Source organism: Aphis gossypii, chromosome 2 (assembly GCF_020184175.1).
Source record: "Aphis gossypii isolate Hap1 chromosome 2, ASM2018417v2, whole genome shotgun sequence".
Lineage (NCBI taxonomy): Eukaryota > Metazoa > Arthropoda > Insecta > Hemiptera > Aphididae > Aphis > Aphis gossypii.
In genome coordinates, this window is record NC_065531.1 from 60,683,477 (window position 1) to 60,709,023 (window position 25,547).

At 29.2% G+C, this 25,547-nt stretch overlaps 2 protein-coding genes across 7 annotated transcripts in view; both read right to left on the reverse strand.

Annotated features, from left to right (window-relative positions):
* Positions 1–1,431, reverse strand: part of LOC114133033 (zinc finger protein 1) — a 165,782-nt gene extending 164,351 nt beyond the window's left edge. For both annotated transcript variants that reach the window (XM_050201831.1, XM_050201832.1), the window contains exon 1: positions 714–1,431. In XM_050201831.1, the coding sequence (XP_050057788.1) occupies positions 714–807 (94 nt within the window). In that variant the 5' untranslated portion in view covers positions 808–1,431. The remainder of the gene's footprint in view (positions 1–713) is intronic.
* Positions 1,432–12,060: 10,629 nt separating this feature from the next.
* Positions 12,061–19,832, reverse strand: LOC114133032 (uncharacterized). Of its 5 annotated transcripts, XM_050200765.1 has the most exons (9): positions 19,422–19,832; positions 18,999–19,322; positions 18,797–18,925; positions 18,220–18,721; positions 17,785–18,001; positions 15,287–15,717; positions 14,738–14,930; positions 14,374–14,670; positions 12,061–13,551 (listed from the first exon to the last, which is right to left on the reverse strand). In XM_050200765.1, exons 4-9 carry the CDS (start codon positions 18,711–18,713, stop codon positions 12,661–12,663), a joined length of 2,523 nt encoding a protein of 840 aa, XP_050056722.1. In that variant the 5' UTR covers positions 18,714–18,721; positions 18,797–18,925; positions 18,999–19,322; positions 19,422–19,832; the 3' UTR covers positions 12,061–12,660. The 5 variants fall into 5 exon arrangements, with proteins under 5 accessions (XP_050056722.1, XP_027854455.2, XP_027854454.2 ...); XM_027998654.2 differs by lacking the exon at positions 18,999–19,322 and having other exon boundaries at positions 19,611–19,832; XM_027998653.2 differs by lacking the exon at positions 18,999–19,322.
* Between the last annotated feature and the right edge of the window lie 5,715 nt (positions 19,833–25,547).

Genomic DNA, 25,547 nt, shown 5'->3' on the forward strand with positions numbered 1-25,547 from the left:
TTTATAGGCACACACAACACAGTGAATATTGTTTTCGGAGTACATAAGTTTATATTATAATATATAGGCTATACCACCTATTATAACCTAACTACCTACATATAATAAAATAATGTACACAGTGATTACTGATCATAATCTACATGGTTATAAGGTGACTAAATTAAAGAACTGGTTTATTTTTTATTTTAATGTCGTTTCAGACAATAATGAAAAAATTAAAAAACATATAGCCAGCCTGCCGGAGGGATACCATAAGGGATGCTGATCTAATTTCAAGCTTTAAAAAAATAAACCGTTATGAATCAGCAACACTCATTGTCGTTACAATCCTAAATGTATATAACACCCTTAAAATCGCAAATGTCATTTATTGTTATATTATGTGATATAGTAGGGTGAACAAAAAAAAAACAGGTGAACCCTTAGGGGTAAGAGGGTGACGTCACACGTGGGTGGCGGCGGTGGCAGCCATGTTTCCCGGTAGTATAGTAGCACGTGCCAGCGGCGACCGTGTGACCGCCCTCGCGGCGTCAAAGAGGGTTAAAAAACACAATGGCTCCAAAAATCTTCGACCGATCTACCGTGATCTACATAAAAATATTCGGATATTCGAGACATATTACCTAACCTAACCAGGTCGATTATTGAAGGATCGACGAAATGCAAAAAAAATTCTACGACTATAGAATTATACAAATAAAAGCACTTACCATTTTTCCGTTGAGGTTTCGCTTGTTTCCTTCTTCCTCTGGACGGTGACAAAAGTTCTACAGGTCTGCTCTGATCCTCTGTTAAAGATTCCATTTCTCATTGAAACGGTCGTACCATCCACGACAGCAGATCCCATCAATTTCCTATGGCCGTCGGTTGAATATACGCGCCGCACTAAGGATGGTGTATATATATATATATATGTGTGTGTATGTATAATATAATATGTATAATATATAATATATTGAAACAAGTTGTATAAATTAAGTTGATCTGATTTTTTCGTACAAAAAATAGAATAATAAATGTAACGACGGTATAATATATGTGTGTGTGTGTGTGTTTTTATTTTTTAAAAGATAGAAAAATAATATGATAATTAAAACGAGAAGCGCACTTTTGAATTGAGGTATTATATGCCGAAGGATCAAAAGTGGTACGGGTTTGGGTGTCCAAGGGGAATTTAGAGGGGAGGAAAAGGGTTAAGTCCGACTGGGAAAAAAATGTCGCACGGATGAGGTGTCGTCGGACCGCGAACGGGCCGTCGGGATGAAAGACGGGCGAAAAGACGTGAAGGAGGAAGAATAGAAGAAGAGCATAGTACGCGCGGAGAGCGGGTGAAAAGTGCGCGGCGCGGACGTCAAACCACCGGCATTGCTAGTCCGGACTGCTGATATTGCCGCTGCCGCCGTGGACGCTCGCACCGTTTCCAGGGGGACCGTCTGAGTGCAGCACACGGCGTACACACGTTGCGTTGTGCAGTGGTGTCGTTCCCGCGTGCCCGATGGATGATCGGCGGGGCCGAGGGGAGACGACGACGGCGATGCGTCGAGACGGCTGGTCGTCGGCGGCGGCAGAGCGGCAATTTATTGTGAACGGTGAATCAGTGATCGCACCGTAGCGTGGGGGTAAGTGGGCGTGTTGTAATCCTTTCACACGATAAAATTGATCTCCGCGTAACTGATGTCACATTACCCTAGATTCGCGCTACGAACGGTATGACGGGTTCCGATGATTTTTGGTTTTTTTTTTTTTATTTTTTAGTATACTTTGATTATATTTATTGTTGTATACATTTATTTGTCATTTAATTTACCCGAGGTGACGAAATATCTATTATTCACCCATTACATACCTTTTGCCGAAAGCTAAAATTAATACGAGCACTGCATCGCATATCTTATTAATCGTAATGCGTATGATTCTCAAAATAAAACTTATAATATAACGCATCCCACCCCAACAACCGTTAAACATTATTAGTATAAAAAGTAAAAACAGTCGATGATGATGGTGGGAATAAAGATCTAAAATTGCTTCAAGAATCGTCATGTTCCTTGAAATTTTGCGAATAAACAGACAAGATAAATTTAAAAATAATTTCTTTTTCGTTTTCGTTATTATTACAACCATTGGTATTTACTAATTAAAAATTGATAATTTTTAAACTAAAATAGCATTTTATTATGTTTTTATAACTGATTTTAAATTACCTATATAAAGATAATTTAAATCAATTTTAAAAACAAGTAAATATATAATATACCCTATTTAGGCAATATTGTGATATATTTACGAGTAAAAATATTCAAATACTTTTTTAAGTATTTAAAGTATTGAATACTTTTTAAATACTTTTAATATCGTGAAGTTTTGTTATGGTATTTTATTAATTACTTTGTTTTGTTTGAATACTTATAACTAAAAATTTAGTTGAAAAAATATTATTTCTTACTACACTATTAGCTGTATTTAATATAGTCTTATTGACTTTGAAAATATATTATGTTTCTGAAGTGTAATACACAATTTAATACTTAAATGAATATCAATTATCAATTATCATAAACCACATATACTATATTATAGTCTATATAAGTAATAAGTATATTATAATATACTATGTTAGGAACTTTAATAACCTATAAAATAATAAGTAATAAAACTAATAACCAATAAAAATATTCTTTAACAACAGTGCGTATAAACTTAAAAGTTTAATGGTTAATACAAACTAACTTTTTTATAAATTTATTTTAATCAATTTTATTGGTATATTTTCTTAAATATACGTAAATATACGGTTAAAAAATCAAATACGATGCTGGTTTTTATATTTATATAAATTATTGCACATACAGCATTATGAGTACTTATAAATAATAGTGTATAAATATATATTGTCTACATTTCTATCTTCTGCAATAAATATATCATATATACTTATATCTTATATATATATAGAAATAATAGGTATATATAAATACATATTTTTTTTTTGATTAAATACGAATTTTTAAAAACTACTTAATCTTTAAGAAACTGAAATTTGGTAGGTAGAATATATCCATTAAGAACGGGTTTTGCGAAATTCAACCCCTAAGGGGATAATAAAAGGGGTAAAAATGAAAAGCGTTATATTACTATAATTAAATATATTATATATACCTATGTATTTTTTTTTTTTTGATTTGTGGGTTACCATGTGGTAATATGGATGACAAATGAAAGTTGATAGGTAATTGATTGTTATTAGATTAGAAATTAGTATTTAAGTGAATATAATAATAATATGTAAAATAACATGTAGAAAATATCTATGGAAGAAATTTGTGTCACACACAAATAAATTATCTTAAGATGCCGTATCAAAAATTATATAAGTGCTGGAAATTATTTGAATCGCCACAAAAAAAAATCAAACATTGGAAGATCAACCTAGACGCATCCTCAACTATATACTGTCATTCATTAGATCTTAAGAACGAAACGCAAGCTGACCGCTGGGAAACTGGCCGAATCAGATCTTCTACTTTAAGAACTGTTAAAACTTCCAACAAACTAGACACATACTATTAAGTTGAACACTTACGGCAGTGCTGATCAAGAACTAAAATCGATCAAAAAAAATCGACGTTCAATTACGATAAGAATTATATGGTAACCGAACGCATAGCGATGTGTTGGTCGTCATTGGTCCAATGATTAATAAATTTGTGCTTTCATTGTGGTGCTTTGAAGTTTCCACTCACGTAAACGACCGTTACGCTAAATATTATAGCATTCAGCAACATACATTCATTTTTTACTGGCAATGAAGTGCGTGCTATAGTATATAGTATATATTATAATAATAATATTATATCTGTGTTTTCATAATTATATTATGTATAAAAATATATATGTATTTAATATTATTATTATTATTATTATTATTATTATTATATACATCGAAAAAAGATAGATAAATAACAAATAATAACTTTTTTCATTATTTTTATTATTTTTTATATTATTTGATGTTACTTATTCTTAGGATAACGTATGAGATCAATACTCTAAAAGTTTCAAGATTATATTATAGCAGTTAGAAATTATATTTGTCAAAATTATCAATTTTTCTGAAGAGGTAGGTACTTCATATAAATACACACAATACAATTAAATGTAACGATATAATATAAGAAAATTTTTTTAGAATAAAGAAATATTTTGATAATGTGTACCAACATTTCTGAGTAAGAATTGTGTGTTATCAGGCGCGTACACAAAAAAATATTTTGGGGGGGTTTTGGTTTTAAATTTTTATTCTTATATAATCTAACCTAAGGTTATAAATAATAAAACTTATTTCCTGAAATTTCGGGGGGGGTTTGAACCCCTAAAACCCCCCCTTGTGTACTCGCCTGTGTGTTATTATAAATTATATAATGTTCTTTGATATTATTTTAATTGCACGATGAATAAAATTTTTATAGAAAATGATATATATTATACTTAATATACTTGATCATCATTCTATCCAAAAAAAAAGTAAATGTCGTACTCATATTATCCGACCTTATATTAATTATAATCATTTAAATGTATATATAAATTTAAGATAAAATTAAAATATTAAATAAGTAAATAGTTTTAATAATAAACTTTTCTATTTTAACTTAAAACTAATTTTATCACAACACTGCCTATGTTTATACGCATTAATACATTATTATGCATTTATAATTGTGATGGGTGAATAAAATATTATAATAATATTGGTTAGATGTTTAAAATATATGTATACCGTAGACATAGTGATAGTATTGAAAAAAGGAATTCAACTCATTATAAGTATTACCATATAATTGTACAATGTCTTTAAATTTACTTTACAATCCATATAAGAAAATTGTTATTTACATAACTAGATTTTTAGGCCAAATTTTAATTAAACATTTTCATCAAAATACTCTGCAGGTCTGTTCTGTAAGGGTTTGGAACATTGGGACTGATTACCCCATTCCAGGATACAGTATAAAGTATAAGTATGTTTATGTTTATATTATAGACCCCACATACCCATCTCCAACAAAATAACTTACAATACCTAATAAAAAACGATAAGAAAGTATAGTGCTAGCTAAAATAAGAAAAGAAAATAACCACTAACAACAAATGGCACTATAAATATTAAAATAATATTACTCGTATATTATGAGAATGTCAACGCACTATATTTTATTTTCTTCGTCTGAGACTGACATATATATGTACTACAATAATATACATAATATAGCAAATTGACCTAGCCCAAGGGCCCCAAAAAAAATATTATGGACTTGCAACTTGCTATAATTATAGATATAGAATTTTTTTTTTTGAAAATGATTTTTACAATATTTATTTAAAGATACATTCATATTAACCATTTGAAATAATTTTCAAAGTTTGCTCTAATTAAAAATCGACTAAGATCTGCACACATTAAAGATAGGTTAGGTTAAGTTAGTTTTTTTAAAAAATGACACATGTAAAAAAACTCTAATTTGATGACGTTTAATACAACCTTGCCCACCCATTTTCTGACGTTTTGAAAAACAATCGAAAGCGACATCTCTGTACAAGTAATTCCAATCAACAACAGTATGGTTGTTTCGTCCTGTCAGAGTACCGTTGTTTGAACATGGTTAAGGTAGACCCAATACCACCAACCAATTCAATATCAATAACCTAACCAATTCCATCATTTTCATTAATATATTAAATTGCTGTTACATCTAGCATTAAGATCTATGTATGAAATCGGAATAACCGGTAGATCGCTTACGACATCACTACCCGTTTTAGATACTTTTATATCAAGTAAGTCTAGAAAAAATATTTTAAACAATCATTTGTTTGTATTTTTGTATTATTACCATATATTTTATATTTTAACACTATTAAATTGTATTTTTAATAAATTAACAGTATAATGTAAATTTTCTCTTTGAGAAAAAATATTTTTCTTATTTAACTAATAAATATCAATTGACATATTATTATAAAAATACTTTTCTTGTAAAATTAGAGCCCCAAAAATAAATTAGCCCAGGACCACTAATTTCATTAATCCGACTCGGGCCATGAACTACGGTATACTCAATCCGAAATACACAGAACTCCATAATTTATACTTGTTTATTTTTTCCCAAACGAAAATAAGCGGGTATAATATATCGTAGGTATGATATATAATAATATTATAATATGTATACCCAACCTATAGATACTAAAACCTATATAATATAGTATCGTAAAAGGCCGCAATAATGTACATTTCTAAAAGTACTTGAGTATGTACTTATAAGTCAATAATAATTTACCTAAAAATATTTATCATTAGAAAATATAAAAATATTCCCGTGTAACTCAATCAAAATTTAAAAACCCAACCAATTCAGATAAGTTATAATATAATGTTGTACACACCGTGAAGTACATATATGGAGTCAGAGTTCTAAAATATTATATTATGTATTTATATCATATTGTTATTTGCTTGCTGAACACTCGTGACCTTGAGAAGGCCCCGGATATCCATTGCCAAGTTATTCAACAGCGGGTTGTATCAAGTAGTCATTTTACCAAATTGTGGAGGACTTCATTTGGCACATATATAAAATAGATCAAACAAAGGGAATACTCAATCTCCAGTGACTATAGATATCGGAAAATTATTTATTCTCTGATCCAGTGATATTTATAAATTGACTTAACTGAAAATCAGTCAGTTACAAATTAAAATATCTAAAAGATTTTTTAATTATGTTTGTTTTTATATTTGTTTTTTTTTAAGAATTTTTTTGTATGGCATTGTACACTTTAAATATCAAGACAAAAGTTTCAATATCAATATTACCATTTACAAAAAAAACTTTTTGATTTATGCTTTAAAAATTATATTATTGGAGTATAGTGAGTGTATATTTTTAGTAACGGGTGCATATAACTAACATGTAATTGCATTTGACTAATCCCGGATGGCAAATGTCCTAAAACCAACACTGCTATAATAGAAGATGTTACGAAATCCTAAGAAACGTGTTTTAAAAAACCTGCAGCTGTATAGGCTGCTGTTATTGATCATTTTTAATAATTTAAGCCTTTTTATATGGGAATAGAATATTTGTAGATAATTGTGAACCTCCTTCCCGCAGCGTTGGGGAAGATAACTATTAGCTAGTGTTTAAATTAAAGGTGGACCGGTGGACTCCAAGAATGAAAAGTCTCTCTTATTTAAAAAAAAAATATTTACATATAAGTGTATCCTTTTTAGTTATATCTTAATAAATACAATTTTTAAATTGTCTAGTACTTTTATTACAGTTTTACATTCCTCTTTCAATTTTTTTCTAATTTAAGTACTGCAATTAATTGTCTTTATTTTTATTTAAAATAAACGGTAACAACAAACTGAGATGCTGAGTGTAATATTATTGATAAAAAACACTCCATTTTTATTGATTTAAAATGAAAAAAAAATGAAAAGGCTAATACAATTTTGTTTAAGATCGTTGATGAATATTCCAGTAAAAATAATTACAACTTATATCAACAGTAAAGAAAATAAAACAAATTAAGATACATTATTATAATTATTATGGTCTTTTTCTGCTAATAATTATTTCCATAAAAATGGTTTATAAAACTAGGCTACCTACATATTATTTTATTACTTACTACGTACCCATATGAGTACATGACTTATAACTGGATAAGCTACCTACCACATTGGAAATAATAAATTATTATTATAATATATTTATACTATCAATATTTAAAACGATAATTCGAAAAAATTTCAATAGTTTTTTGTGCAAAGTCAAGTATAAATTATAAACAATAAACTGTTACCAATACATTTATAGTTAGTTCGAAGTTGTATATAGGTACCTATTAGTTGATTTTCTATATATATTGTCCAAATATTATATACAATAAGAATAAAAATGTAAGTACAATTAGATTTTAGTTTTAATAAATTTAAATATCAACTTTATTATACCATTTTGACAAACATCGTAATTAACATTCTTAACTCGTACTATTATAATTACCTATTATTTTGATTTTCACTTAAACTTATTGATCTACGTACCTAGATACTTCATTTTCCACGCTGCCTCCATTAATGATGTTTTCAAGTTTTCATTATTTCAACAAGAGTTTTCAACTAATATTTTTTGTTCACTGCAAAATTATGATTAACATTTTGACTATAACATTAAACTTAAAATCATGGTCTAGTAGGCTGATACGTTGTTCATGAGTATTTTATTTCTATATTAGCCAGTTAAACGTATAGATATATCTATTTTGTTAACAATTTCGTTTATTTTATTAATTATAATATCTACCTATCTAATTGACTAATTTTATTATTTTAATATTATTAAATTATACTGTGGTTATATGTATACTACTTTTTATGAACAGTGTTGCCACTTGTTGTTCAATTTTATTACTTTATCGATTCATTAGGCATCATAATTGATTTGCTCAGTCTTAATAAGTAAACGGCTAATTGCTAGAAAATATATACCTACATACTTACAAACCGAAAGCAAAAAAATTTAAAAACTTTTAAATACTATACCATTTATACCAAATATCAATTAAAATGTATAATGGAAAAATAATTATAATCGTATAGTTTTAATAAAAATAATTCAAAATATACATTACCTATATTGGAGTAATTGGTACGACTATACCGAGGTACAATCAGCAGTTGTAATGTTTTAATTTTAAATCCACCTATAGGCATACCGATAGATAAACGTATACCTTTGACTAACCATCTTCTTATTATGGCCACGTATCTTTTTTCTTTTACACTTCACTCCCAACTATTTGGGGTTAGTTAGTATAGTCACTCTCACCCTTGTTTAGTATATTTATGGTAGTGCAAGATAATATTACAAAAATACATAATGAAATTATCGAAAATACTATACTTAATTTTTATGATAATTAGGTATTGGTGTATAAAGAATGTGAAAACTGTTTGGTCAATGTCCGTAGTCCATACACTGCTTACTGCTAAATATAATTGAAAACGTTTCGTATCGTAAAATATCGTCGATCGTCATTATTGTCAATACCTATAACTATCCACCCATATGCTTCTAATAATAATCGTTTGTTTGCTGTTTTAAAGCAAATAGATCGTGGGCCCGCAGTTAATGATAAACATCAAACAATATTTGAGTATTCAGCGATTCGATTTGTACCTACTCTTTCTGTTATAAATTATAACGCATCAAAAATTCAAAACGTACTACAGGACGATGGCATCACGTATTAATCGGTAGGTATGTATGTTATAAGTTAACAAATGTTGTAATATTATATTATCGATATTATTTATATTGTACAAAATGTAATAGTATAAACCTACACAAATATATATTTTCATTTAACGATCTAAATAATTCCAAAAATATAACAGAATACACATCACAATTCACAATCAAGCTAAAACACTAAAATACTAGGTAGTTATTTAACTGTTTAAGTTATTTTATCATTTATTATTACATTACTTTATTTTTATTCCATAATAACTCTTTAATTATATTAGTCACACACTGGCACACTAGTATATATTGACTAGTAAGTAGTCACTACAGTCTAATTCACTACTCAGACAGTTGTCATTAACTTATGAGTTATGGTTATAACTTAGGTTAAACTGTTCGAGTTTCGAGTAGGTATCTAATAACTTTTATTGTAATTTTTGTAATTTAAAAATTAACTGGTTTAGTGGTTCAATTATTGTTATTAAATATTAATTGTCTGTCCGCTGTACAGATCATAAATCATTTAAAACTACTAACGTTCTATTTAACAATTTATTAGAAGGTATATTTATTTTATGTATTTTCATTTATCACTATTTTTTGTTTAAATAAAACAGTTTTATAAACACGTGTGTTTTTGGTGATAATATCAACCCTCAACAATTGTTGAAAAACAGTAATGATGGTAACGGTAAACGTTAACTCCCTCGGGGAAATTTATACGCCAACGTATATCCCCCTTGACAATATCCTACATACGCGATACGCCACCGGTCTCACACTCTCACAACAATTAACAACATCACGACAAATACCTACTTTCTTATTATTCTCTATTCTAGGGGTGCGGAATCTTTACGTGTAAATATGCCATTTTTTTTTCCAAATATCTGCAAAATCATGATTTTAAAAAGAGCCACTGAGGTTAAGATTAAAAAAACATACAACAGAACAAAAGATCATAAATATATTTCATTAAAAAAATTCATCGAATATTGATTGGCATTAAATACATAATTAATAAGATAAACTTAAAAAAAAAAACTATAGGTATAGAATATTATTATTGCTAATATACCTAATTATAATTATATACAAATATGAAATATGACTTATTATTCTATTAAATACCTATGAAAATAAAAATCCTTATGTATTTAATAAGCGTTAATTACCTAATTTTCATTTTACGGGTCTTGATTTACGGATATTGAAGTATACTCTAAAGAACCACATATTGAATTCTAAAAAGCTCCAGAGTCAGGTGACTGACCATTGGTCTATTGGTCTATTCTATCTATCCAATATTTTTTAACTTCCTCGTCCTCTCTTTCCTTCAACATTCAACCTAACGTCCTAACCTACTACATACTTTCCTTTATCTCTCACTCTGTTGCTCATCGTAAAACGTTACGATTATTATAAAATCCTTCCACAATTCTCTATCTAGAGGTGCATTCTTTCTGATTTATTGCACCTATACCTATAGGCTATAATTATTCCGTGCACACCATCGCCCATCACTAATAATATAATTATGCATTTGTGCCGCTGTAACTATTACAGTTTAGCTTTTCATTGTATAATGCCAATAATCTCATAATAATCTCACTACTCCAGCTATTTTTTTTTCATACCTTTTATCTAAACCTAATATCTATTGATTATAGTTTCCCGCCACATTTACTACCTATTATTGTAATAAGTGATTACTTATTAAATTTACATGAATACCTATCAATTTACTATTTACTAAATAATTTTGTCATGGTTTCTATTTCTGTTCATTAGTTATATGATGTGTATATGGCATATACATTGTATATCATCAAACCATTTTTGTTTCCTGCAGTTGACTAAAACATGATCTCTTATTGCTGGGTTAAGTTAGAGGGGACTAGAAGAATATGATTAGCCTTTGAATATTTTAAAAATGCAAAAATAGAGTGTGGACATTTTCAAAAAACTACATGATAAGAGCCTTTTTTATTAGGTATCTTATTATTCTGCTTCTTTATTCTTAAATACTCCTACCTTACACTCCTTAGATTAAAATATTGATTTTAATTATCTAATTTTGGGACGTAATTGTGAAAAATACTATCCTAAATGTCACTAAGAGAACAGATTAATACAAGCTATTGAATTTTACAAAATTGAGGATCAATTCATGCATGATAATGCGATTGAAGATACCTATCGGCTATCATAAATTATTGTGGCTCTGCTAGCCGCTAGGTTTAATTGTTTAATAACAAGTCTTTATCAAAATATTATTGTTCCCTGACAGATGTATCCAGATAGAAAATCATAAATCAATTTAATTTAAAATTGTAATTGTAAAATTATTTTTCTACTATAGTAGAAAAATAATTTGATATGAATGAAAAAAAATAAATTTAACCATTACAAAAATATATTGTTAGTTGCTAATTTGCTACAATTTTAAATTCTATCAATTCAAATACAAATTGACTAAATGTTATTTATAATTCGGGATAATTTTAAAACAACATACACCTTAATATACATAATTCATAAACGGTATAAGCAATAATTAAGTTGTAAAAATTTTTTGTTTAAAAACATATGTATGTAATTAACACAAGTAACATAAAATATACATAAAGTATTAAAGAATCAATTAAGTATAAAATAGTAACACCAGAAAACTTTAATTATAATGAGTTTATAACTACCATTAACTATGGTAATTATTTATAATTTTTCACTTATATTAAAAAAATATTAGGGGTCAATCTATTTTATAATAGTAGATACAAAATAATTTGTATTTTTGTTGTTGATAATATTGAAATTTAAAAATTAGTTATAAAAAAAAACTTTAAAATTAAAACGTGATTTGAAATTGAGAATATATCAAAATGTTTAAAAAGTACAAAACAATCCACTAAAAATTAAATAATATTATTTAGACAATGTGAATAAATAGTTTACGTTGCTTAGTACTTTTTAATCAGCAAATAAAGTAATGTAAGTATATGATATTCTTTAACAAGATAAATTATACAAAAATATAACAACTTTGTAAAATAATATCTTTAACTATTTCATCAACAATATTAAACTTATTGAAGTAAAATGAAAAAATAATTAACATGCGATATTATAATAAGCTAAATATAGAAATTACATAACTTATTGCTAAATAAATTATGTTAATAAACACAAAGGTTTTAATTAAAATCTTAAAATACAACTATTGTTTTAACAAACTTCATCGTAAAAAAAATTGCTTACGTACTAAAATGACTAACATATAAAAACTGCTTGTATATTTAACTGAATCAAGAAAAATAAAAATAAATCAGTTAAGTTATTTTTTTTTGGAAGCAAATTTCATTTGTCTTGCAGTTGTCTTGTTTTTGTTAAAATGAGATGTTGCATTCTGTTGATTTATTTGAGGTCTTATATCAAGTAAAGAAGGAGGTTGTTGATTTTGAAATTGAGAATATTGTGGCATAGAGTGAAAGTTTGAAAATGTGGGATTGCCCATATTATGCATACCATAATATCCTGTTGAAGTTGAAGTTGAAGGCATATTCATCTGTTGTGGATGTGTATAATTATTAGCAGAGATATGTTGATATAACTGGTGGGTATATTCTTCTACTTGTGATTGTGTTTGTACATTTCTAAGGTTTTCAGTTGTCAAAATATTAGAATTATCAAAATAGTTTGGTCTATTAGCAGAAGAAATATTTAAAAACTTTGCCATTTTAAAATTCATTTCATTGATTGCTGAGGTAGTGTTTCCGGGGTTTTTATTATGATAAGTTCTTGAAGAACAATGATCAACATAGGATTTATCATTTTTTCTATTTGGAACTTTATTTGACTCAGGCATTTTAGTAAATACTTTAGGACCAGTATTCTTTGATTGCTTGAACTTACGTCTTCTTGTATTGTTTTTAACTGGAACTTTTTCAACAATACTCTCATTATCTGATGAACCTGTTTCACTTTGATGTGGAGTATTATTTGATAATGAAGATATAGCAGAAGAATCAATGATTAGCTTGGCTTTCAAAGATGAATCAACATCTTTCATCTGTAAGTTACAAGTTTCCATGATTTTAGTTAACATTTTAAAATAGTATAACATATCATCAGGAGCAGTGCTACTTGAATTTGTAGCCAACCTAATTTCATTACAAATAAGTTCTGCTAAGTGAAACTTCTTTGAACCAAATGATGAAAAATGTTGCTAAAACAAATAAAAATGATACAACAAGAAAATTAGCATTAATTAACATTTATAAGTTAACATAAAATAGAATGCAAAATAATAATGTTAAAAAAGATACTTTTTATTTGTATTGATTATAAATAAATATATTTTAAACAAAAAATTTGTCATATAATCAAAAAAATGCTTAAAATGATAAATACAGTTGACTCTCGGTAACTCTAATCTTGATAGCTCAAAATTTTCGATATCTCGAATAAATAAAATTCCCCTTCTAATAACAATAACACTTAATGTTAAAATACTTTAGTTAATTCAAAAATTAATTGACCATGATTTTGATAACTTTAATTTTCTTATCCAAATTTAGTATTAAATATACGTATAAGACAATATTGTTTCTGATATATTGGACAGTGATAATGAAGAAGTGGAAGACTCACAAATAGAACCTTGTATCATCACTAGTAAAGAAGCGACATTTGCTTTAAAAAAGTTGAGAAAAATTGAAACCAATGAAGGTATGGAAGATTTATTGAAACCACTCGATTATTTAGAAAATAGAATAGAGAACAATGTATTAAATAAAAATAAACAATTAACTTTAGACCAATTCTTTGAAAATAATATGTAATATTTTAATATTTAAAATATGTAGGTATGTATATATTTTTTTTATTTCTTTAATTTTAACTACTAAATTAATTCAAACTTTAAAAAAAAAATTTTTTTGATAACTCAAAAATGTGTGGGAAGTCGAATTTTTTTCCCATGTGAACTTCAAGTTCCTATATTATATTTACTTAAAACCATTATAACATAATAATTAAAAATATTTACCGTGATTATATAATTATTAGAAATTCCTGGAATTTCTATCAATTTAATAAACTCTTCGACACCAAATCTTAAGTTGTTTGAAAATAAGATTGAATATGAACACAGTTGAGCAATAATTTTTGATTTATCGAGGCCATCATACTTAGGAATTAAATCAATGAGGAGTGGAATAGGATCTTCTCCATTTTTTTGTTTTTTTACTATAAATCCTAAATCATTTCCTAATTTTGGAGTTCTATTCTTCGGTGGTGGACGATTATGTTTAGTTACATTTGCTCTGGGTCTCTGTTTTTTTGACTAATTAAAAAAAAAAAAAACATTTAACTAAAATATTATATGAATATTATTTCTTAGTATATCTTACAATATCTTGATAAGTTTGAACTGTTTTTTCAATAGCTTTTAAAACAGTAATATCATCTGGTGCCATTTCATAGGCTTTTGTCAAATACTGTTTTCCCAAATTAAAATCACGGACCATAAGTGGAAGAGTCATTATTGTTTTAGCACACTTAACAACCAAGTGGGGATCTTTTGGTTCCATGCTTATTATAGCTCTAAAATAATAAAATAAATAATTATATATATGTATGTGAAAAAAAAATTAAAAATTAAAAAATAAACCTACTTCCTTTAAATAGTTTATACTTCAATAAATATAATAATTATACCAACATTTGAGTATATGTAAATACAGTAGAACCTCGATTACTCAAACCTCTATAAGTCGAATTGTTGATAACTCAAAGGAATGCCTTGGCTCCTGCCTTACAATATATATATCACATATTTTCTATAAGACAAATTTTCGGTAACTCAAATTTTTTTTTCACCCCCAAACGATTTGAGTTATCGAGGTTCTACTGTAATTATATATGCTATGATATCGAGAATAATTTATTATTTTACGTACTTAATCATTTCAACAATTGTTCTATTTGCCTGTCGATTTTTTTCAATCCAAAATTTATCGCTATTATTTTTATTATCATGATAATATCGAATTGCAGTATCTCTATCCAATGTCATTCTATGGTAGTTGTAAACAGTATTATTTCCATCAGACAACATAATTGCTTGCTGAACAGCATTTTTTTCATTATCTGTTGGATTTGATTTATGTGACTGTAAAAATTGTCTTTGAGTAGTCAAAGCAAGTGAATAGATATAAAACCACTGTGAAGTATTAGGATCTAAATCACATGCTCTTTTAGCACTATTACAAGCTCTTTTAAAAATGTGAGGATTTCCACCATATTCAATAAATACAGCTGCACGTATTGCATGTACAGTAGCTTTTGATTTAGAATCCATTTTAGCTAATGGTATAATATCGTCCAACAACTGAAAAATTAAGAATTTTAAAATTAATAAATATATTAGAATAAAGATTGGTAATATGTTCATTTTGCATTATTATGTAACATTTTTATACATATTTACTTTATAATAGACTGATAGAAAAGTTAGTTCAAATTAAAACTTTTTTACATTAATTTTTTTTTTTATTATTATTAAGAGGACGTCGTACCCGCATGTATTGCTCCACCTTACACATGTATGACATAACAAATTTTCGTTCACCAGTTTCAAAAGTATGCTGTTAGTTTTAATATTAGAGTGAATTGACCTATTATATAATTTAAAGGTAAGATTATTATCTAAGGCCCCACATAGTCTTTTATTGATATTATTATTTTTGAATAAGTTATGACCTTTTTGAAACTCTAAATTATAAAATGATCATAACACATTCGTTTAAGACGTCTCTAGTGGTTTTTGGGGATTGTAAAATAATATAGGCGTTTTATTGGTAAAATGTTGTGATGGATTAACTTAGAGTGAAAGAAATATAGTGAGATTTAGTTAGTTAAGAGATCAATGGAATATTTAGGTCTTTGTGGAGAATGTTATACTCGATGAACCATGGAGCAGAGATAATTTTCTGCAGGCAGATTGACTGGAAAGCCTGAATCATTCTCATGTTGGAAGATTTGGTAGAGCTCTATATCTGGATGCCATAAGATCAAACAAGTCTGATAATTGATTTGTTTATAAGTAGTTCATTACTAATTTCTAGATCGTAGAAGTGGGCGAAGCAAGTGGAGTCTGGAGTTGACTATTTTTCTTTTGTTTTTGAGGAGTTTAGCTCATGTTAGATGTCTGTCAAATGTCAAACCTAGGTATTTGATTATCGAGGGAGTGGAAATTTGGTTTTTATTGAGCGATACAGGGGATTTAAAATTAATTTAAAAAAAAATATTTTTTACATAATAGTTTCAACCAGGGGTCAGAACTGTATCATAAATTGGTTCTGAAACCCCACTGCATTAAAACTATTGAAATATAAATGTCACTAGATCCTTTTCTAAAATATTTAAAAAAAAAAACTAAGACATATATTTCAATAGTGCTCTAATGTTTTATGCAATATAAAATATAACTACAATGTAAGCAATGATTATATTACACAACAAATATATAATAAAAAAACAATAACAATAATATATCACTAATAATAACTACATATAATGATATAATTGTAATTTGTACATGGGAAGATATAGCATCTAATTCTATATCACTTATACTGGGGAGGTGCACTGAACAAATGATCACCAAGAAAATCTCTAGCAGTAGGAGAAAGAGGTTATATAGCAAACTCTGAAGTGACTCATATTCAAACATGTTTACCAGAGCTATAACAAGTACATTCAAGACACTTGGTCTTTTAAATTAAATATATTGGAGTTAGAAAATATTTGACGATTTTAATAAGTAATAAAATATTTCTAACTTGAACTGTTTTAAACTGTGAAGTATATCCTTTTCCATTAATGATTGTTTATAGGTAGGTGGAGCGTATTGAAATAGTACTAAAAGCATTTATCTATAATAATGGCTTTGATCATATTATAGTTTTGTCATATATTTTTTTTTTAATTGTACATAAATTAAAAATAATCTGTGAAAATATTACAGAAAAAAATTTTTAATTTTGAAGAATAAGAATCAATATTTTTATAATTCAAAACTGGAATAATCATAAAGGTTTAAACTCCAAGTTTCAACACGTCTTCCGTAGTTCATATTATAAGGACGTTTTCTAATCAATATTGCTAAATAAAAATAATTTTAAAAGCAATTAAGATTCAAAGTTACTTAATATAGAATTAAATTATATAAAGTTGGGCATATTTTAGAACTAATATTATACTTCTTTTTAATACAAATTCTTAAATATTATTTTTTTTTTTAAGAATAATGTTATTTAATTTTATTTATAATTACAACATAAAAATATGAAAAATATTTTTATTTTTTCATATCAAATGAAAATTAATTATTAAAATTAAGTTAGTCTTAAAATAATAATATTAAATAATAAATTAAAACTAAAAAATAACATACCCATTTACACTCTCCAGTAAGATTTGAAGCAAATAACATATGAATAAAAGTTGCCTTCATAACATGTTGAAGACCGACATTAATAGATAAATAAAATTCATCAGTACCATTATCTAGTTCTTCAAGCCATTTCCCAATTTCTAATATTTTCATTTGTCCTAATTCGGATTCACCTTTATGGAATAATTCATAACCAATAATTATATTACCTACATACCTAAACACAAGTATCAAAATCAAATTTTTTAAGTATTAAAATAATATTTTATTTTATTTACACATATTATTATTTTTTTTTTTTTTTATAAATAGGAATTTTATACTTATAAAACCATCACACAAGTCAAACCTTAGACTACTTTGTGTATATTGCAAATAAAGAATATACTTAGGTAATCGAAAATAAAATTTTTATTATTATTATTGTTTACCAACCTTTCAAATGTAAATTCAGATGAAGATATATCTAAATTGTAATCTCCATATTTATTTTGTACCGATAAAATTATATTTCTTTTGTTATTTGACTTTATGTTCCACGTAAATAAACATTGAAGATTGTTTATTTTGTTTGCAGTGTTATTTTTATCAGAATTTTCAACTGCCGCCTGGTTTTCTCCAATAGAACTTACTTCACTTTTAGTGTCATCAAAATTATCAACTGAAGCATTATCATTAAAATATTCTTGATGAGTTTCAGCAATAGGTATTTCCTCGATACCATCAATAATATTGTCTAACGACACAGAACAACTAAGACTATTATCTAAAATTTCTTTAACGTCAACATCAATCTCATTCAACGAAAAGAGCATGTCTTTAACATCATTTTTAGTAATTTCAACAAGTTGAGATTCTACACTACTAGATCTTGTCTGGTCTTTTTTACTAGATTTTTTAAAGAGTGATTTAAACATTGAATTAAACATAGTAAAACCTATACAAAACAAAACATATTTAATTAGATATTATCCTTACAAAAAATATTGCAATAACTTTGTTTGTTACTTACGATTGTAAAGGTATAATTAACAGCAGTTTTGCAGATTCGAATTGAATTTTCACTAATATGTATGTAATATTGTTTAGAAGTCAACTCAAAATTCTCAATACTTGAACGATGGTAATTTTTCGAACATTTCTAAATTGAAATAAAAAAATACAAAGAAATATAACATTATGATATCCAAAACACTAAAATAAGTTTTGATTACCTATAATATTAAGTACATCAATCATAACTATTAACTATAAATAATAAATTAATAACTGAATATTTATTGCAATAAATTTTCGTGTCCTGTCATTCGTCAATCAAGAATCAACAAAGACCGTATTAAATAAGTAGTAGATAAGTCAACACTGATAACTGATTAAAAATTGAAATGACTAATAAAATAATAAATTGTCTATGGATGTCAAGTGACAAGTATATTAGCAAGCCGGGTCAAGGGGCCAATACAATCACAATATACCTATAGAAATTCAATTTAATTTTCACTATTTATCTGAATACAATCATCTTCACCGCTCAGGATCTAAAATGATGTTTTCTTTTATGTTGTAATTTTACATATTATTTTACATGTTTTTTTTTAAATACAAATATTAAATATTGAATAATTATTGTTACCTACTTTACGTAATGTAAGATGTTCACTAAATATTTATACTTAATTTTCTGGATCTAAGTAGATTATATAGTTCAAGATGTGCGCTGGTGACTATAATAGCTATTATATTGTCTTTACTCGTCAAAAAGATATAGTGAACCAGCATCAACTATAAGCTATACGTAGCTGTTCAAGTATGATTTACATTATTACATTTTGGCTGATCAGGAGATGAATAGTAAACGCCGAACAGACACTTTTTAGTTTGTAGCCTTGTATCGTACTGCCGTCTGCCGTCGTCTGTACACTATGGTCTATCGTTTTATATTTATTAACATACAGCGAACATTTTTTATAATGATATAAATTGATAAAAAAAAAAAACGAGATTAGAATGTTCAAACTTCATAACACGAAAACTAGAGATAAGGAGACCAAATTTCTATGAAAAAAATATAGCCGCCCTTTTATAAAGTGGTCCGATATAAGTCGCACGGTTATTTTGCCACCAGGAGCGCGTCGTTCGATTAGAGGCCTACGTTTTACCACAGATGATACGTTCCATACGTCTTCTATACTAAAATTATTTTTAATGTTCACTGTTCATTCTTTTTGATTTTTTTTAATTTGAATGAAATATAAAATATGATTTAAATAAATTCAGAGGCGGACTGGCCAGGTGGGACAGTAAGATTATTCCTACTGGCTACTGGCTACTACGCACTGCCGCAGACTTTCTAAGGCTGCCGGGACGAACCATGTAAATTTAAAATTTTAATCTTTAAACTAAAATAAAATAATAATGATTATTAAAATAGGTCTATTGACTATTATGTTTATCTCATATTTTAAAATGGTTATGATTGCAAGTTTTTATTAATAAAAAATAAAGAAAATATACATTTAATTCAGCTTGGTACAGCGATACTTCTATTTATAACTTTTAATAAACAATGTAATATAGATAATAATTCACGTATGTTCCGCTAGCAATATTTGATAAGCGTATACAAGGTTCCCAAACTAGTCTAAAATCAAAAAAAATTACAAAATAGTCATAAACCAACAGATGGCGCACGATTTCAGAAAAACCATCCACTAACAAAATACCAAACATCAATTAAAAAAAAATAATAAAAAATACTTACGAGTCCGTCGCCACTTTCTAAGTAGTATGCAAATTTTCGTTATAACACGGAGAATTTGAATATGCAATCAGATGGCGGTTAGTCGTCTCGCGAAAACGTCGGGAGCTCACCATATACCGGAAGCACCACGCATCGAAATACGCGACTATTGTACATTTTTTAAAAAATTTTTTAAAATACTTACGAGTCCGTCGCCACTTTCTAAGTAGTATGCAAATTTTCGTTATAACACGGAGAATTTGAATATGCAATCAGATGGCGGTTAGTCGTCTCGCGAAAACGTCGGGAGCTCACCATATACCGGAAGCACCACGCATCGAAATACGCGACTATTGTACATTTTTTAAAAAATTTTTTAAAATACTTACGAGTCCGTCGCCACTTTCTAAGTAGTATGCAAATTTTCGTTATAACACGGAGAATTTGAATATGCAATCAGATGGCGGTTAGTCGTCTCGCGAAAACGTCGGGAGCTCACCATATACCGGAAGCACCACGCATCGAAATACGCGACTATTGTACATTTTTTAAAAAAATTTTTAAAATACTTACGAGTCCGTCGCCACTTTCTAAGTAGTATGCAAATTTTCGTTATAACACGGAGAATTTGAATATGCAATCAGATGGCGGTTAGTCGTCTCGCGAAAACGTCGGGAGCTCACCATATACCGGAAGCACCACGCATCGAAATACGCGACTATTGTACATTTTTTAAAAAAATTTTTAAAATACTTACGAGTCCGTCGCCACTTTCTAAGTAGTATGCAAATTTTCGTTATAACACGGAGAATTTGAATATGCAATCAGATGGCGGTTAGTCGTCTCGCGAAAACGTCGGGAGCTCACCATAGACCAGGAACAATACGCATCGAAATACGCGACTAATGTACATTTTTTGAGAATTTTTTTAAAATACTTACGGGTCCGTCGCCACTTTCTAAGTAGTATGCAAATTTTCGTTATAACACGGAGAATTTGAATATGCAATCAGATGGCGGTTAGTCGTCTCGCGAAAACGTCGGGAGCTCACCATATACCGGAAGCACCACGCATCGAAATACGCGACTATTGTACATTTTTTAAAAAATTTTTTAAAATACTTACGAGTTCGTCGCCACTTTCTAAGTGGTATGCAAATTTTCGTTATAACACGGAGAATTTGAATATGCAATCAGATGGCGGTTAGTCCTCTCGCGAAAACGTCGGGAGCTCACCATATACCGGAAGCACCACGTATCGAAATACGCGACAATTGTACATTTTTTAAAAAAATTATTAAAATACTTACGAGTCCGTCGCCACTTTCTAAGTAGTATGCAAATTTTCGTTATAACACGGAGAATTGAATATGCAATCAGATGGCGGTTAGTCGTCTCGCGAAAACGTCGGGAGCTCACCATATACCGGAAGCACCACGCATCGAAATACGCGACTATTGTACATTTTTTAAAAAAATTTTTAAAATACTTACGAGTCCGTCGCCACTTTCTAAGTAGTATGCAAATTTTCGTTATAACACGGAGAATTTGAATATGCAATCAGATGGCGGTTAGTCGTCTCGCGAAAACGTCGGGAGCTCACCATATACCGGAAGCACCACGTATCGAAATACGCGACAATTGTACATTTTTTAAAAAAATTTTTAAAATACTTACGAGTCCGTCGCCACTTTCTAAGTAGTATGCAAATTTTCGTTATAACACGGAGAATTTGAATATGCAATCAGATGGCGGTTAGTCGTCTCGCGAAAACGTCGGGAGCTCACCATAGACCAGGAACAATACGCATCGAAATACGCGACTAATGTACATTTTTTGAGAATTTTTTTAAAATACTTACGGGTCCGTCGCCACTTTCTAAGTAGTATGCAAATTTTCGTTATAACACGGAGAATTTGAATATGCAATCAGATGGCGGTTAGTCCTCTCGCGAAAACGTCGGGAGCTCACCATATACCGGAAGCACCACGTATCGAAATACGCGACAATTGTACATTTTTTAAAAAAATTATTAAAATACTTACGAGTCCGTCGCCACTTTCTAAGTAGTATGCAAATTTTCGTTATAACAAGGAAAATTTGAATATGCAATCAGATGGCGGTTAGTCGTCTCGCGAAAACGTCGGGAGCTCACCATATACCGGAAGCACCACGCATCGAAATACGCGACTATTGTACATTTTTTAAAAAAATTTTTAAAATACTTACGAGTCCGTCGCCACTTTCTAAGTAGTATGCAAATTTTCGTTATAACACGGAGAATTTGAATATGCAATCAGATGGCGGTTAGTCGTCTCGCGAAAACGTCGGGAGCTCACCATATACCGGAAGCACACGCATCGAAATACGCGACTATTGTACATTTTTTAAAAAATTTTTAAAATACTTACGAGTTCGTCGCCACTTTCTAAGTGGTATGCAAATTTTCGTTATAACACGGAGAATTTGAATATGCAATCAGATGGCGGTTAGTCCTCTCGCGAAAACGTCGGGAGCTCACCATATACCGGAAGCACCACGTATCGAAATACGCGACAATTGTACATTTTTTAAAAAAATTTTTTAAAATACTTACGAGTCCGTCGCCACTTTCTAAGTAGTATGCAAATTTTCGTTATAACAAGGAAAATTTGAATATGCAATCAGATGGCGGTTAGTCGTCTCGCGAAAACGTCGGGAGCTCACCATATACCGGAAGCACCACGCATCGAAATACGCGACTATTGTACATTTTTTAAAAAAATTTTTAAAATACTTACGAGTCCGTCGCCACTTTCTAAGTAGTATGCAAATTTTCGTTATAACACGGAGAATTTTAATATGCAATCAGATGGCGGTTAGTCGTCTCGCGAACACGTCGGGAGCTCACCATATACCGGAAGCACCACGCATCGAAATACGCGACTATTGTACATTTTTTAAAAAATTTTTTAAAATACTTACGAGTCCGTCGCCACTTTCTAAGTAGTATGCAAATTTTCGTTATAACAAGGAAAATTTGAATATGCAATCAGATGGCGGTTAGTCGTCTCGCGAAAACGTCGGGAGCTCACCATATACCGGAAGCACCACGCATCGAAATACGCGACTATTGTACATTTTTTAAAAAATTTTTTAAAATACTTACGAGTCCGTCGCCACTTTCTAAGTGGTATGCAAATTTTCGTTATAACACGGAGAATTTGAATATGCAATCAGATGGCGGTTAGTCGTCTCGCGAAAACGTCGGGAGCTCACCATATACCGGAAGCACCACGCATCGAAATACGCGACTATTGTACATTTTTTAAAAAAATTTTTAAAATACTTACGAGTCCGTCGCCACTTTCTAAGTAGTATGCAAATTTTCGTTATAACACGGAGAATTTGAATATGCAATCAGATGGCGGTTAGTCGTCTCGCGAAAACGTCGGGAGCTCACCATAGACCAGAACAATACGCATCGAAATACGCGACTAATGTACATTTTTTGAGAATTTTTTTAAAATACTTACGGTCCGTCGCCACTTTCTAAGTAGTATGCAAATTTTCGTTATAACACGGAGAATTTGAATATGCAATCAGATGGCGGTTAGTCGTCTCGCGAAAACGTCGGGAGCTCACCATAGACCAGGAACAATACGCATCGAAATACGCGACTAATGTACATTTTTTGAGAATTTTTTTAAAATACTTACGAGTCCGTCGCCACTTTCTAAGTAGTATGCAAATTTTCGATATAACACGGAGAATTTGAATATGCAATCAGATGGCGGTGAGTCGTCTCGCGAAAACGTCGGCACCTTACGAAAGGACGGCCACAGTTATAGAAATACGCGATTTATACGATGTCGGAGTTTAGTATTTTTTAAAATAATTAAAGTTTTAAATAATGACTTTTTAAAAAAATAATAAACTGTTCCTTGTTTAAATTCCCTCAGAGAACAAATCGACCTCTATGCAATATGTTCGTTCTGCCATCGGTTTACCGTGGAAACTAATAATTCGCAATTTGGAAAATTACGTTTTCCAGCTGTTTCCCGGGAAAACCGTCATAGATAGGACAAAAATCAAAAGAGATTAAATTGTTCTTTGTAGGGGACTTCATAAGTTCTATAATTAAGATTTTTTGAAAACGTGTTATTAAGGTGGCATATGAACAAAAAGTTCAAAATAATTATTACTTAAAACATTAAACAGATGTATACCATAAGGAAACGCATGGTTATACGAAAAATAACTTTATGTGTTATTCAATTTTTTGCTTCTCAGATTACGGGTGAAATAATGGTCGTACGTACTTCGACCATAGACCCTTTTTGAATTATCGTACGCTAAAATACCAAAATCTCGAGTTTCATAGTGATCGATCGAAAATTAAAAATCCAAAAAACACGTTACTACGTAATTTTCTAAGTACTAAAAACAAATGTAAAATTATAACTCCCGAACCAAAAGTCGGATAAACTCGATCTTGGAACCCATCGATCCGATGCAAAGTCCTTTTAACATTGAACTACAAAAACGGTTTATTGCCCCCAAATTCTAGTGCCCATGCCATAAAAAAAGAAAAAAAATGTAAATTTTTAACTTTAAAATTGAAAATAGTAAATACTGGGAAAAACGGCTCCTACGGTCTTGACACAAGACACCAAATTTGATCACCGTCCTTCAAACTATCCAATTCCCGAGTTTCAGAAACATCGTACAAAAATAAACATTTTCAAAAATACATCAAGGAGGGGTGTTCAAAGGCCCCCGACTTCGGGAATGCGCCTTAGAAGAGCCCAAACCGAAACGTTTGGTGAAGAAATGGTACCCTCGAGTTTTCTTACAAAAATTCATCTCAATGCGATTTAAAATTTTGGTAATTTTGATATAAATATCGAGGGAGTAAAGTTGTCCCTCGCAAAACAGTTTTTAACCATGTTAGGCGTATAGTACCTTCCTTTGTTGTCTCTGACATGCGGGTATAGTGTATTAGACATTAGTGTCCTTTTAATGGGAAATCATTAATCAACTAA